The sequence below is a fragment of the Plectropomus leopardus genome, chromosome 13, assembly GCF_026936395.1.
Source record: "Plectropomus leopardus strain MGB_pleo_1.0 chromosome 13, ASM2693639v1, whole genome shotgun sequence".
In the NCBI taxonomy this organism is placed as follows: domain Eukaryota; kingdom Metazoa; phylum Chordata; class Actinopteri; order Perciformes; family Serranidae; genus Plectropomus; species Plectropomus leopardus.
The window spans coordinates 24,028,765-24,044,794 of record NC_142188.1 but is presented as its reverse complement, the minus strand read 5'-3'; the positions used below and the strand labels follow the sequence as shown (position 1 = coordinate 24,044,794).

General features: G+C 38.9%; 1 protein-coding gene and 1 long non-coding RNA gene across 5 annotated transcripts in view; one reads left to right on the top strand and one right to left on the bottom strand.

The window, feature by feature from the left end:
* Nucleotides 1–7,437: 7,437 nt before the first annotated feature.
* LOC148187716 (uncharacterized) overlaps nucleotides 7,438–16,030 on the top strand; it is a 61,198-nt gene continuing 52,605 nt past the window's right edge. The window contains exon 1 of the long non-coding RNA XR_015778575.1: nucleotides 7,438–7,934. This is a non-coding gene — a long non-coding RNA (uncharacterized LOC148187716). The remainder of the gene's footprint in view (nucleotides 7,935–16,030) is intronic.
* On the bottom strand, nucleotides 9,012–15,864 carry LOC121954257 (interferon-induced, double-stranded RNA-activated protein kinase-like). 4 transcript variants are annotated; one of them, XM_042501625.2, is made up of 16 exons: nucleotides 15,572–15,864; nucleotides 14,013–14,145; nucleotides 13,762–13,886; nucleotides 13,566–13,677; nucleotides 12,667–12,731; nucleotides 12,518–12,593; nucleotides 11,954–11,985; nucleotides 11,809–11,851; nucleotides 11,645–11,721; nucleotides 11,418–11,540; nucleotides 11,169–11,297; nucleotides 10,866–11,085; nucleotides 10,637–10,780; nucleotides 10,294–10,395; nucleotides 10,037–10,099; nucleotides 9,012–9,387 (listed from the first exon to the last, which is right to left on the bottom strand). In XM_042501625.2, exons 1-16 carry the CDS (start codon nucleotides 15,688–15,690, stop codon nucleotides 9,250–9,252), a joined length of 1,701 nt encoding a protein of 566 aa, XP_042357559.2. In that variant the 5' UTR covers nucleotides 15,691–15,864; the 3' UTR covers nucleotides 9,012–9,249. The 4 variants fall into 4 exon arrangements, with proteins under 4 accessions (XP_042357559.2, XP_042357561.2, XP_087943160.1 ...); XM_042501627.2 differs by having other exon boundaries at nucleotides 11,418–11,537; XM_088087034.1 differs by lacking the exons at nucleotides 11,809–11,851; nucleotides 11,954–11,985 and having other exon boundaries at nucleotides 11,418–11,537.

Below are 16,030 nucleotides of genomic sequence, written 5' to 3'. Positions count from 1 at the left end.
TTATTTCTCTGCAACCTTGTTAAAGATAAAAGAGTGCTTTGGGCTCAGTTAATCACCACTGCCATCACACTACCCAAATTTACTGTCACTTAGCATTTAAATTATGCAATGAAGTCACCTTGCTTGATACTGCATGTGCTGAATATTTTAATTTCTAGACTATAAACACTTCAGTATAAAGCCTTTAATAGCACTGGGAGCATGAATCCTATCTCATAGCTTCAGTCTGCAGGTGCAGGTGCAAAAGTAGATGCCTCCTTCTGAGTCATTTAAAAGCAAATAAAATTGTTACTTCACAGTCTTTTAGAGGACTGCCTGTTGCCTAGTACCTACCACGGTTATGATGTATTTATGACAGCAATGAGGAGGATGTTCAGATGTCTCTGTCCTTGATTTGGAAGTCGCTGTAAACAACATTAGCGTCGGCGGTTGCAGTGGGTTCATATATTGTAACCTTCAGCTCTAAAACTCGTCACAGATAAAGACAGAAACTCTGAGCAGTTTATATTTCTTCACAAAGCACCGTTGTACCCGTTTAAGTGCAACATTTTTTTTCTTTTTTCTTCTTTCCATATTCCATAAACCCACACTAACATCATGATTGCATCACCTCACACATGTCTTTCCTGTGGGCATGAAATCGGCACAACAGCTGGGCTGTCAGAAGGTGTCATTCCTGCAAAAGAAAACAGGAGAATAACTGGCTGCAGGAGTTTTCAGAAGATCTTCCTGACACACTGCCGCCTCCCCTGCTGCTCCGTTATGAACTGCTGAACTCCAGATGGGCCTGACTTCTTGACTTATTAAAGATTTACCTGGTGAGTCTGCCGTTGTGCCCTTGACCTTTAAGGCTGCGAGGCGTGGCAGCGACTGCACAAAGACAGTGAGCAGTTTGGGGATTCGAGGGGGCAGGAAGTTGACAAACGACTTTTCTGGCTTTCCCAGTTGACAGCGTTGGCAGGCTGTCAACAGGGAGAATGCAATATCATTTGTAGTAAATTACCAGCCTACACAAAGTGACACAAGGCAGCGTAAGTCAAGTTGTTCTGACAGCTCCTTCAGCTGCCACGCAGAGCACGCATCTGCCAAGAAAAGTGCACACAAACTCAGACACGTACCACGCTTTTACCCACATGTGCCAATAAGACTAACAAAACAAAACACACACACCAACTCAGTAAGATCCATTCTTATATAAACTCCACCTTCAAAAATCCATTGATGCAAGAAAATAGAAGATATTTTTTGCAGAAACACACTTCAGGTGAAATTTGACAGAATATGTTTTCATGCAATAATAGGTGTGGAACTTAAAGTTATAAGTAGGGTTTTATGTCGTATTTATCCATAGTGTATTACCTTCAGTAGATGGTAGTTGGCATGTTCCCAGTTTGGAGAAGCAGAAAGGTGTACCACCACAGATGCTAAGCAGTGCACTGATGTGTAAGGGGGCAGCAGCAAAAAGTATTTTAGCCACCTAAAAAAATCATGTTTATGGTAGGTTATATTAAGAGTATTTAACGCCTTATCTTGCCATCAGACAATCCTCTCCAACAAGGAACTGAACCTGTTATCTATGCTCTCTTCAAAGCCACCAGACTCACTGACAAAAATGGTTATATTATCTCTCAGGACACAGGAGTTGCTGGTCGACTGCTGCCTCAATCAGTATATTTAGGTTAGTTTATGACTTTGGTGTTTTAAAGTGTGCTGAGAGATAAAATGACTATTTTTGTCAATGGAGTCTTGTGAAAAATAGAGCGATACAATGGCTTTGTTTCCCTGTCAGAAAGGGCTGTCTGATGGCAAGGTAAAGCGTTGAAAATATTGTAAATAAAGAGTGCACTTCAACTGATATTGTTGCTAAAATGTGTTTTGCTGCTGTTCCCGTCCACAGCAGTACTTTGCTCTGCTTCCATGTCAGTGCTCCTGCCTACATCTCCAAACAGCGGGCATGCCAACCACTATTTACTATACATAATACACTGGCTATGGATATGTAGCGTAAAAACAACCCCACTTCTTAAAATCCGAACTATCCGTTTAACTGAGAATGTCTTTACTGCATTTTATCATATGCCAGCTCACGGTATTATTCTTGAAGGTTTGAATGTTTCATTTTATTTCTTGCATTAAATGCTGCATTACATTAGAGATAAATTTAGTACTAGAGTAAACAGTAGAGAGAAATTTGTTTACATCAGTTAGATTGACAAGACAAATCGGGACAGGAGTGTGAGAAGAAAAGGCAGAGAGGCAGCCACTGCCACAATCTATCCAGCAGTGACAAACAACAACAGCTAACCAAAGACACCCTGTGATGTGATAATATTATTTCTTCTATCTGAGAGGCCTACTCTCAGGAGACGCCAGGGTGGTATTTTTGAGGAGTAAATATACGAAATGAGAATGACAATTTTAATATATGAAGGAATATTTGACAGATGTGGAGCAAAGTTTGCCAAATGTGTTGTCTCTGATTTACAGTACATTTAATGTAGACCAGTTGGGAGTTCTCACATGAAATGAGTTTTATGTAACCAGAGTACGAGAGCTTGGGGGAGGATGTGCTGTAGGTGTGAAGAGGATCTGATCTCCGCTGACTGGAGCTGAATCAGGCGGATGTGTGTGTGAACACAAGGTGTTTTTCTTTAAAATGGAAGCTCAGACACACAGCTCCAGCCTGATTGTAATAGCTTGAAAGGAAAAGTGACAGCATATCTTTTTGTCCTATATTTAATATACTCTCTTGGGGGAAGAAAAATACTGCAAATATATCTGGTGAAATATTCTCCTGTAGTTTAACGTGACATAGTCTGTGAGGAGCATAATGTGAAATAAATTAAACATTTTCTGTTGACTGTCATAATAATGTGTATTTTAGAGTAAATTTTAACTTTCTTTGCAAAGAAAAAATATCTGGGGTAAATGTAAATTTGTCATCAGCTAGATTTCATGAGTCCCAGTCCCACAACACACCGACCCCTCAGAAGAGACACCAGATATAAAAATTATATATTTTTTTTCTCTTTAATTGTAAAACGTAAATTCCCAAACCTTCTGAAACACCCAAATTGCTAGAAAATTTGTAGACGATATGACTTCAGTGTCCCCGGAGGTAGCTGTGTCTTTGTTCAATATATTGTAAGGATTGTAAGGAGCATTACTACAGCAGCAAACTATTATTTGCTTTGTAAAGATAGAGTAATGGTGTCCTGAGCAGAGAATAGAGTCGTACTTCTCCTGTGAGTGTTGTAATCCAGCCTTCTCGAGTCCCGTGTTTGTATCCCACTTGCTAGCTAATTACCACTGCTTTGCAGTGAGCAAATGTTCATTGTCAAAATGCCCACCCTCCGGTTTCCCCTCTTGTAACAATGTTATCGCAGCACTGTTGGACTTGTTAGCACTGTTTACTGAGTTAGCATCGATAGCTGCTAGCTACCAGCTCAGCCACCTCCATGTTGAGAGCCGTGTGTAGACAATTCTGCCCCAGAATCAGAAATATACTCTGAAGTTGCATAGAGCACCTTTAAACGACCACAGCGGGGACTTTGTGTGTTTTAGGGCCCTGACACACCAAGCCAACAGTCGGGAGTTGGTCTCTGTGGGGCCGTTGATGAGCATCTGTCACCCTAGTTTTGGCAGCTGCACCATTGGAAGCAATCAGCCTTTGCCTTTGCCTTTTTTTTTTTTGCCTGACTCAGCCTGTTGAATTAGTGTTGGGGCCCATCGACGAGAGAGATCACTGATTGGCTGTTCAGCTTAGTGCACAAGTGGAAAAAACGGAAGTGAGGAAAGCCAACAAACAGCTATTAGGTTAAGGTTAGGTTTTTTGTTTGTTTGTTTTTTTTTTTTTTTTGGTCATTGAGCTCTTTTGCAGAAATGGTTTGTTATCGCTTGTGTTATTGTTCGCTAGCGCTGGTTTATAATCGCGCTCATAAAGTAGCATCTTATATTGGACCTGTCTGTCTTCCAGTTTCCATTTTGGAGTGAAAACTGCTGCCACCTGCTGGTATGGAGAGTTATTTCATCTCATGCAGGCACAGATATTAGAGTTTGGTGTAGTCTTTGCCATTTGTGTTCAAGTGCAGCTTTTTGACTAAGACAGGCAACGTGTTTTTTTGGTCACCTCTTGTTCTTTGATGTAGGTTTGGTGTTCCTCGGCCTTTAACCAGTTCACTAGAACCCATGAATCTATTCCACAAAATGTTCAGTGTAAGGGTCTAAGGATAGAGGGCGTCTCACTGTGCAGTGTGTTTAACAGTGTTTACATTCAAAGAGCAGAATCAAAATTCAAGAGTGAACCAAAACAGTAAAGCAGAAACAGTGAGCTGAAATGAGATCTGAAACTGTGATGCAGTCATTGCAGTACATTGGTTAAAACATGCAAAATCACTGGTATGGCCCTTTAAAAAAAATGGCAGTGGTCCTTAAGTGGAGTGGACAGTGGCAGGATGTGGTTCTGGAGAGGTGGAAAGTCCAAAGTAAAAGCCAAGTGGGACCTCGGGCAAGGCACAGCATGAAGTCATGCTCCAGTTAACTCCAGTTCACCAGAGGTTAAGTGGGCTATAACTTAACAACAGAAACTTCTGAAATATATGTACATGCAGGGAAGATGTCAACACTATCTGACAACTCACGTGTATCCTCAACTGTCATTTTGATTTTGATGTCTGCTGCTGGGCGATAGTTTTGTCTTTGCAGCAAGGCTGATTCCTAAAACACACAGAGCAGAACAAACTCTGCTTGCTGCTTCTGCAATGAGGCTACGCACAGAGTAATCGTTTGCTCACACCCCTGGGACTTTGGGGAGACACTCCGCTGCTGTGCTCCTGACTGGTGAGTCCATTTTACCCCCGGCTACATGGTCCAGGCCACTGACTAGAGCGCTGCTTCAGTGCCCACACTGCTCTCAGAGGAAGTGACCTCAATACATCCAATAACCCTGCTCGCACAAGCGCGACAGCTGTGGAAGATTGGAAACATACCAGGTTTCTTATCTTAGATACAGCTAAAATGAGAGAGTCCATTGTTTTGGTGGTGTAAATGTCAAGGGAAGAATGATTCAAAGTTTTCTCATCCAGTTGATATCTAAATGACATCTTCAGATAAAAAAGGAAAATTCTGATGGCACTTTTTGGCAGTTATCAAGGAAGCAAAATAACATTTAATCATGATAAATTAAATCTTGTCTATCACATAAATTAACCACAGAAGTGGGCACACTTGATTCATCTTGGGCATAAAATAAAATACCGGTATTGTGGCTCTATATGCTGGCTAGAACTAAAGAAGAGGATTTTTTTCTATTTTCATCCCACTGGCTTAAAGCGCCATTAATCAAAATGAGCCAAATGATTATGTGTGATGTAAAATGTCAGCTAAAATATCAGCTTTTACTGTTGTGGTATTTAGTTGTATTTAACAAACTGTTTGCCTTTAGATGAGCTGAAGATAAAAAAAGAGTGAAGAAATACTGATATGTTTTATATGGTTTGCACATTGGGAGAGAATATATTTTAAATGAAGATATTGCAAAACCTTTAATTGCCAAATATTTTTCTGAGAAAACATTTTTTTAAATATATTTTTTGTTATTTTAAATGAAAGTCTTTAACCATTTAGCATTGTTTTGGTTTAGTGTGTAGTGGATGTAGTGGCATCTAGTGGTGAGGTTGCAGATTGCAACCAACTGAAACTTCTCCCATGTGCCAAGCTTGTAGGAGAACAAAAAGATCTGCATTTCAAGACATTAAAAACTAAGCACTGGACAAAAGATCAAACAGGAGACGGATAAAGAGTCCCAACACTAGTACCCAAGGTGATGTTTCACTCTGACGAGGGCCGTGAAGCAAAGTCTAGTGTGTGGATTGCCGTTCTTATCCTGGATTTACAAACTGTTCATTGCAGTAGCTCTTTTCTCCTCATATCTGCTGTCACCACCAGATTATTACAGTGAGTTGGTGAGAAATGGACTGATAAAACAGAAATTAACCAGGTTATTCAATCTACATGAGGGCCGTTGATCCGCCTATGGCTTCAATCCACAGACACTAAACAAATTTTAGCTTTGCAGTGCGGTGATTGTTGAGTGAACACACAGAGCAGCAGGAGCTGATTTGTGCTGATTATCGGGGCCGATGGGACCGTGTGCACCACGGCCAGGTGATTGTGTGGGATCCTGCATTTGGCACTTGTTATTGTTGTTTTCCACAGAGATGCTAATCATCAAGCATGCGCCGGAGGCATGATTAAATGTCACACAGCTCCCTCGGTTTTGGCCCTCTCACTGTGAATAAACCTTTCTCACCCACAGGCTGAGGAGGCCTGGAGTCTGCAGCCACGCTCTTAGCAGCCTGAGCCACACAGAGTCACAGCTCCCCCTACAGGCCACACCACAAAAGACAACAACAACGTCTTGAGGTGGATTAGTGTGCAAACTCTTAAGTTAAGCGTTATCTCAAACTGAGCAGTTATACACATTAGTTTTGGATGATAATTTTGTAAAACTCTTTCATCATTTGTTTGAACAATTGCAATTTAAATGTTGAGTAACCGCAAAACACGTTTGTTTAGTCCTCATTATTATATTGGAGTTGCCTCTACTTCTCTAGTTTCACTTGCTGAAAGTGACATTTATCAAAACACAACAGAAACCTAACAGCAGTCTGAGTAAATGGAGGATTGTGACATTAATGATGAAACAAAGCACGACTGCCCTCATGTGGTGTATTCAAATATATATTATATGGACACAGGATCATAGGACAAATGTATCTGTAAATTTTTACTCACAGCAACACCTATCCTCACTCGGTGCAGCGCTCCCTGTATTTTGATCATTATCTGCACAGTATTCTAGTGAACACACTGTACGAACATATATATTGCTTCATTCTATTTGTGAACTTACTGTACTCTAAAATAAAGCTTGCGAATAATGTGAAAAACATACTTTATTTTAAAGTAAGTTGCCTTTGCAGCACATAGCTTTTATTTTGAAGCACAGCTATTATGGGACCTACTTTTTATTATTTTTTTATACAAAAATAGGCATAAGGGACTGATCTTTATTTTTCAGGAGAGGAGGGTGGCTGGGATTTTTTTCCTCTCCCAAAGCGTCAAATATTTCCCTTAAACTCCCTGAGTGACTCAGAAAAAATGCATGAAGTCTTCAAGGACAGACAAAATTTATAGTTTCTCACTGTGATAAATGATGCCGAGGTCCGGGCTAAGCCCCCAATGTCCTCAAACCCCAGAAAAGCCCCTGCTTTTAACTAATTGCTCTTTATTCTTGCAATATGTTAAATTTTATTATTTTTCTGTTATTTACAGTTTGTAAAATGAAATTGAATATGTGGTAATTTCTCAAATGTGTGGACCTTGTACTAATGACCATGAAGAAATGTGGACCCAGTGGCTGGACCAGTTGGGAACCACTGTCTGAAAACTGAACAGACTGAATGCAAAAAGAAATAAGAAAATTCAAAGTAATTAAATAAAAATAAAAAAAGTTAAAAAAAAACATATCAGGTGAATAACATAAAACAAAAGTAGATGGTAGTGGGTATATATAGAGACTGGTTTATTTATTTGTAACAGTAGTGAGGAAATACTGCCATCTAGCGGTGGCGTCTGTATCGCATGCAGCGGGATCACAGCGCCTTCAGTGAGTAATTAGCCCTTTAATTAGCTGCAGGTGTGTGCGAGGAGACGCGGTTTCCAACTGATGAACTTTTCAATGTAAACCTTTGAGTTTAGTCATGATTTTTTTTTTTGAGTTTGCGGCTTGAAGTTTGATTTTGTGTCTGAACAATGTAAAGGCCTTTTTTTGACGAACGTGTGTTTAAAAAGCACTGATTTATTTTGATTATTGAACGAGCCACCGGACCTCGAGACTGCCTCACAAAACTTAACAAGTCATCACAGCGTGGGTAAGCCAAAAATATCTCTCTTTTTTCTTTCTTTTTTCAGTTGGAAACAAATGTAGATGAGTATTTTGTGATGTTGTTAAAAGATTATGGTCCAAATCTTAACATTTTCATACAAAGTATTTAAATTCTACATATTGTTTTAGAAATATGCAGAGCTGCTGCACTCTGCTGGTTGAAACTCATGTCTTTCCCCACCTATTACCTTTGTATTTAATTTTGTTGAACATCTTTGAGTATGGTGAATCAAAGAAAGCATGTTGAAGTGAAATGTGGAGGGATGAGTAGTAGCTGGTTTTTATTTTGATGGTGTGATTGGCTGTAGTTCCTGTCACTGTGTGGTTTAAAGGTATTGATCTGGTGAAGGATTTTTTTTAGTGTTTTTAAACTCTGCTTTTGCAATTGAATTTTGCTGTTGGTTGATCTGGTGGCAGGTGACTTGTATAGTGGTAGCTTTTGTAAGTCGGGTATGAAAATTCCCGCAATACTTCATGTTCCATGTTTCAAGTGATCATTTTAACTTAAACTATTATCTTTTCCTGAACCATAACAAGGCATCTTTTTTCTAAATCTAACCAGCAACAGTGGTGGATGAAATACTTGAAAGTACAGTTACCTCATCAGAAAATGACTTTTTTAGAAGTTAAAGTCATCTAGTAGAAAATCACTTTAAGTCTTACAGTATCTGATATTTACTGTGCTGTTGTATAAAAAGTAGTTTTATTATATTAAATTAAAAGTATTGAACTGGAAAGTACAAGTAAATGTCGCTGATAATAATTAGCGGTCAGAATTTTGAGGATTATGAAATTTATTTCTTCCTTACATGCACACCACCTTAAAAATGGAGCATATAATTAAAGGTGAACAAGGCTGTTTGTTTTTTTTACACAAATAAAATGACTTAAAGAACAACATGTATTTTATTTAGGAAATATAATAGAGTAAAAGTCGAGATGCAGGAATAAAAAACTTAAACTTGCTTCCAAAAAAAACGTAACTTACTGTAACAAAGTGTCAAGGACAAGACGAGACATTGACCTCAGTGTTGTGGTCACACATAAAACAGCGAATCAAGGCTATTTTGAAGTCGCTTCACTTTATTGTCTGGTTTAATTTTAACGACAAGCTCAAATTAAGACAAAATGGATGGTAAAATATAAAATCCATTTCGTTCTTGGCCTGATTCAAATGACACATGCATAATTTTCACAAAATTAGAGAAGTTGCATATAATTATTGCACAGGTAAACAGACTGCTTACATGTCAGTGGTAATATAAAATAGCTGGTGTGATTTTTTTTCTGTCTTTTGATAATCAGACTGTCCTGCTGCCACGGCGCACAATTTCGTCAGCGTTGAGTTTGCGAGAGCATTCCTCCAAGTCCATCTTTAGTTTACATGCTTCGGGTCGCTCTGCTGGCTTCTCACACAGCATTGGCCTTATTATGATGTACTGCAACATTTGAAAAAACAACAAAAACAACAAACTGTTGCAATGAGTAATTCAAAACAAACTACAGTATTGCTATAGTCAGCAGCATTTCCCACATTCATCGGGGAAATATTTTATTTTAAAGGAAGATTGCTTTATTCCCCAAATACTGTAACTTGCTCTGCTGGATATTTTTTTATTTTCAAAGGGTAATTTACAAGTACTCATGTGCTTGACAAAAGCCTTTTTCACATGGGAACAGTATTATGTGAGGACCTCAGGTAATTTGACAGAGGACGCAGAGGACTACTGTGAATTTAATCCCACACAACTACAGAAAGTAACAGTCGTGGTTAAGATTATTACATGCAATACACATACATTGGCTTTGTATGACAAATAAATGTAGTCTCCACAACTCCACATAATTTGATTTCCATCATTGAATATAATAATAACAACAATAATAACAATGATGACAATAATGCTAATATTATTTGTAATTAAAAAAATCAGACACATTTGAGTGACAAGATAATGTCAGGGCATGAAAACTTGTTTGCTGTATTATCCAGTTTCTTGGAGTAATGTAATTACTTATTGTTAGTGCATGTAAACATACTAATTCATATTGAAAGAACATTGACAAAATGTTGCAAAAATGATGTACCTCTTGGTAAAATCTGTATTGAAACTCTTGGGGAAATTTCTGTTTTCTGACGTCTTCCCAAACCTGAACTCATGCAGTGGTTAAAAGGAGAAAGGACATATAACTGATTAGTTGCATAATTATTCTCAGTGGACATGAATTAATAAGATATCTGATGGACATCCCTAGTACCTTGTACAAAAAATGAAACTTTCAAGTTATTATCTATTGATAATGATGCGCTAAGCACAAATTGGGATTTTGACTTAACGACTCACCGCTTGCCTTTCATGACCAGTGGAAATTCTCCAAAGAATTTCGAAGCATATCAGCCCCATAGCAAATATATCAACTTTTCGGTCATAATTCCTCTGGCGCTTCTGTTGTAAAACATGAACACAATATCGAACAAAAGGCATTAGACGTGCTATTGTCCCTCCTTAAATCACTATATATTATACATAACCAGTTCTGCTTATGAAGTCACTGTATGTAACTAATCAATAAAGATATTCTGATTTCTATAGATGCTTCTGTTTGTAGAAAAATCAGACACATCATATAATGCTACTATACCTATTGATATTAACCCATAAATAGGTTTAGTAGAGAACATCTCACTTGTTCAGGGGCCATGTAAGATGGGGTTCCTTTGTACACAGTTCTCTCCATCAGGTTCTCGGCATCATCATCATTCTCCTCAGTGACCAAACCAAAATCTCCGATTTTCACTTCTCCTTCTTGCCTGAACATGATGTTGGCAGGCTAACCATGAAAAAGAAGTGGACAAACATGTAGCTTCATAACTGATAAGATATTGTAAATGGCGATTTTATTCTCTTGGTCTCACCTTCAGGTCTCTGTGGATGAGCATCTTGGAGTGAATGTACTCCACTCCACTGAGAATTTTCTGAGCGATAGCTAGACCTTTTGCTCTTCTCTGGGAGTCTCGTCGAGATTTCGTCACATTCAGAATATTTTGCTCCTCTATCCACACTTTCAGTGTTTTGGTGTCACACAACTCCATCTGAATATAGAGGAACTTCACTGTGGAGTTACCATTGGAGGATCTAGAAAAGTAAGAAGAGACAAATAAAGAAATCATGCACCTCCAGTCCTCCAGTGAGACCTTTAATAGGAACATGTGACTCACGTTGAAGTGCTGCAGCTGTCGTCTGTTCTGTCCCACTGGTATTCTGTATCCTCCAACCAACACGAGAAGTATCGAACAATGTTGCAGTGATCGATGTCTGATAACGCCTTCGCCTCTCGTAGAGCTTTTCTGAACCAAAGAATAGCAATCATTTGAAACTTGCAACTTGTTTTGCACATCCATAATTTATACAGCATAATGTGGAATGCATTTTAAAGACCAGGAAACAGCATCCAATAATTGACTTACTCTTTACAGCGGACAATCTTTACAGCGTAATCCTTCCCCGTCAGTTTATGTTTTGCCTTGAAAACATGACCAAAGGCTCCTTTGCCGAGCTGCTCTATGGAGTCGAATTCTGATTTAAACCTGCTGCAACAAAAAAAAGCAGATTTTTTTTTCATTGTATAACAACTGTTAGATCAAACAAACACACCACAGAAAAAACATGCCAAGCGATTCATTTTTTTAATTACCTTGAGAATACTGACTGATTTGACGTATTCTCACTGGGGCTGTTTCCTGTATTCAGTTTTACAGGACTCGTCACATCCTGAATGGACAAAATACACCATGATATAGAGCTTGCATTGTTGAAAAACGACTTAATCATTAAAACAATTCAACATGCTCACTATACCTCATTGCTGCTTTGAGAGGCATCCTGTGAATTTGGTAAAATTCTAACAAGACATGAAAAATGATGAGCAGCAATAATATTTTGTGACAGTGTTTTGTATGGTATTGTGCACTGTCGCTTTAGAGTGTGTCTCAGGGTGACCTACCTCCTTTTGAACTTCCTAATAGGATTTTGTTCCTTGTAATGAGAAGAAACATTCCAGTCATATTTTCGGGGACATCAAATTGTTTGGCATGTTACGGAGGTAAATTTACATTTAATGTATTTCTTAAAAAAGACCCACAATAAATTTTTGTTCTAAAACATCAGTCCCTGTGCGAAAACCAAACTCCCCCACTGATTTATAGAAACAAAACCCAAACATTTTTTGGAGATTTTATTTCCATGAATCAATGGCCAAGATCTCATAATAATAAATCCTCTTAGCAATTAATGTTTGGTGCCAGCCCTTCATAATCGCAGAAAAAGGACTTTCCGTTAGTACACATGGGACAAATATTACTAATGTCTCCATATTTGCTCAAAATACAGTTTATTAGGAGGATGTCAGTCTTAGTTTTGACTCCCATTCGAACCCATTTGCACACAGACACAAACCCGTTTTGGAAGCTTGACCAATATCTGTTTTGACTATATACTGAGTATCAGAGGGTGGATATTTTTTCTGCCAGTATCATGCAGATACGGGATTGGAGAGGCAATAACAGACCTGATCCTTGGGAGGATTTGCTGAATTGGTGAAAATAGATGTTGCCGTGCTTTTTGATTGAGCATCACAGGACTCCCTTGAAGAATACCATGAGAGGCATTAGTAAAACACGTTGACATTTTTGACTCTTTCATCAGTCAGTCACTTACAGTGTAGTTGGTGTGGATGGTCTGGCTGGTGCACCATCATCAGACAGGGCTGAACAGGAGGGCATCTGACACACAGAGACAGTCGTCACTTCTGCATTTTGTCATCTTTCATAGTCATTTCAGTTGAGCTGGAGTTTACAGAATAAAACCTTGCTTTGTAAGTTTTATAGTAAGGATTCCCAAAAAGGCTAATATACCTCTAATGTACTTATCCCTGATCCTGTCCCATGTCACTTTTACTGCACACCTTACCATTGTCACACTATACATATCCTACACCATTACTCTTGCATACTTCTTTGTTAATCCCGACTTCCTCATACAACACCACATCTTCTCTATAAGCAACCGGTCATATGTTTTCTCCAAATCCATGACGACACAAAGCAAGTCCTTCTGACCTTCTTCATTAACATCTTTAAAGCAAACGTTGCTGTAGTGCTTTTTTCCTGGCATGAAACCATACTTCATCTCACTAATCATCACCTCTCCTCTTAATCTAGCTTCCACTACTCTTTCCCATAACTTCATGATGCACACAATTTCGTGACCCTCCCAAACCTTTAGAAAAAAAAACTAATGTGGCATTGTCTTACTGTCCCAGTCTGACTGTTCTTAAAGAGCAGACAAGGGCCTTCATGACACTCTTACCCAGACATTCACAGAATATATTTTACTTGATAGCTATTCATTAGAATAGGCCAGATTTTGGTGCATTTGTTATTAGTACACTAAAATGTGGCCTGTGTGTTTTCAGTACACTTATTTGTTTTGTATCAGACACCTTGATCATTGACAGTAACTTCATGATCCAGTTTCCAACCTTAGTGACCTGCACCAACTACGATTTCTGCGATTTCCAAGTGATTCAGTTAAAGCCAGGAAAAACTACAACTTACCTCAGTAGTTTTACTGCCACATATTTCATCATACACAAGCTGGGCTGCTTCCTTCTTAGTTTTCCCAGTGGCAGCTGGATACTCCTTATCACCAACCACAAAGCTACAGCATCTACCGTCGCACAAACATAAAGCATTTTGAAAAAATGATGACAACACAACAACAAATGACTTTGGATGTAGTGTGGAGACTTACTGAGTAGCAATATTTGTTTGTGGTCTGGTTGACTCCGAAGCCCTTACAGTCACCTTGTTCTTCTGGCCAAATTCAGTGAACAAGCCTCGAGCAGCACTTGTGCATTTTTTTGCAGCAGTTTCTGTCTGAAAGAAAAAACATTTTTAGCAACTGCCATCTACCTTGATAATCAACAAAACATGCTCTGTATAAGGTCTTTCAAACTGGAGTACACAATTCATTTCCTAGAATAAGAATAAGAATAATCTTACCTCTGGTCTCGGATTCTCCTTCTCGCTCAGGCATCTCAGGGCATTTTTAGCTGCATTCTGCTTGGCTTGCTTTTCGTTACTCCCGACACCAATGGGAAAGCCTTGACCACTGACAACAGCCCTCTTGAAGAATCTAATGACAAATTGTAGAACTCGAGTTATAGCCAAGGTGTGTTGCCGCCATGAAAAATATCCATTTATAATTAATTTATGAGCATCACATCAATGTGTGTACATAGAGCGACAACAACAGGTTGATTGTGAAGTTGTTACTTTACTATAATCCTATTCAAGCCAGACATTTTTTACTCCATAAAGTGTTCTGTTTGCAAACTCCTGCTTGCTGCTTCCTCAGTACTGTTTTTGTTTTTTTTGTTTTTTTGTTTTTTTTACTTTTTTGTCCCCCTGTCACTGTAGCTGGTGGATTCCACAATCTGTGGAACTTCTGTTTATCATTTTGGCTTAGGGGAGGGAAATGCAACTTTAAGTGCATGCATTTTGTATTTTGAACCCCAAATCCCACCTGCAGATTTTTAAATTTCAAATAATCTGTAAGACATCATGTGCAACAAAGACTTCTGTCTTAAAAATCCCTTTTTTTACATGTCTCATTTAAAATGTTGCCAAAAATAAACAATTCGCACTAACCAGATAATGTAAAAACAGAGTTCTGTGCTCCTACATGCATGGCAATAGTGAGAAAATCCAGGCTTTTTTCAACCCTGACTTTCACTTTCAAACATCATAGCACACGTGTCATAAAATCTACTTACCTCAGCTGTGCCAACTTATTGATATTGTTTACATATTTGGCTGAAGTGCACACAGGGCTTGTGTAATGATGACATTTTTAAAGAGAACAAATTACCGGTTTATTTTAGTAATACCTCCCTGAGTGCTGTGTGCCTTTTGCATTGACTCCAATACCCACATTTCAATATTTAATAATAAAAAATTTAAAAAGTCACTCAGGGAGGCTCAAGGAAAAGTATTTGTAGCTTTGGGTAGGGTCATGATAAAACACAAAGTGCAATCCCTCAGCTGCTTCAGTGTCGGGGTCCAGGTATTGTGAATGCCGCTGTGGTGAATTACTGAGACACTATGACAGAGCAGAACTATAATTCATTTTAATAGTAGTGCTTTAGTACTATGATAAGTCAAAATGTCTGCTATTAAAAAAGATTTATTGTTGTGAGTCTTTCCCTTATTCTCCATGAAGGGCCAACAACGAGCCCAAACTAGTATTACACCCTCTTTGTAAACAGTCCAGTTATATAATCCATTTATATACAGCCTATGGCTACACCGGAGGGACATGCGCAGTGAGGTGAGGATCTGCTGAGTCAGGATGTTTCTTCCATTCAGTTTTACTTTTGCAAGAAAGAAAGACGTCAAATATAAGCACTTGTTTGGTGACTGGTTTCGCACGTGCATGTTTGGTTAACTCTTCCTTATAATACATCCATGGGTTAACCCCCCCCCCCGCATACAGTCGCTTCACCAGACTTCCCATGGGCAGCATGTGGGACTGACGATTGGCGAGCTATCTTAATACTGACCTTTTACTGTGATCAGGTCCCTCAAAGCCCACGTCCTCATATTTCACGTCCTCATATTTCACATCCGTCGCCCGTGCATACTTATTTAGTTCGGCTACGTAGTTTTTCTTCTTTCCCATCCTGACTCATAAAACCGTGAGTGCACGATCTAGTTACTGTAACCGGCACAGGTTGGCATTGCAGTAGGATCCACCGATCCGATCCGAAATTTAAATTTCGCTCACATTTGTCCCCATTTGCCCTCAGTCCAATGACGACGACGTGATTCCTGTTTTTATCTTTGTTGGGCCGAAGGCGAACAACGAGGTGGTGCATTACCGCCACCAACTGGTGTGGAGTATGGCACCCACCTGAGGACGCCTTCTCTTTACAATAACGTTACAATACCCAACAGGTAAACAGGTATTCAGGTAAAGTAGGGTAAATTAAAAAAAAAAATGTTGCCCCCCCTTCTCCTAT

Excerpts from the sequence above, each read along its gene's own strand:
- LOC121954257 (XM_042501625.2), bottom strand. The coding sequence starts at position 15,690 with ATGGGAAAGAAGAAAAACTACGTAGCCGAACTAAATAAGTATGCACGG. Across the intron at positions 10,781-10,865 it reads TCATCCACAGAGACCTGAAG|CCTGCCAACATCATGTTCAG; the intron begins GTGAGACCAAGA and ends TTTCATGGTTAG. Across the intron at positions 10,100-10,293 it reads CTGGTCATGAAAGGCAAGCG|GTTTGGGAAGACGTCAGAAA; the intron begins GTGAGTCGTTAA and ends GCATGAGTTCAG.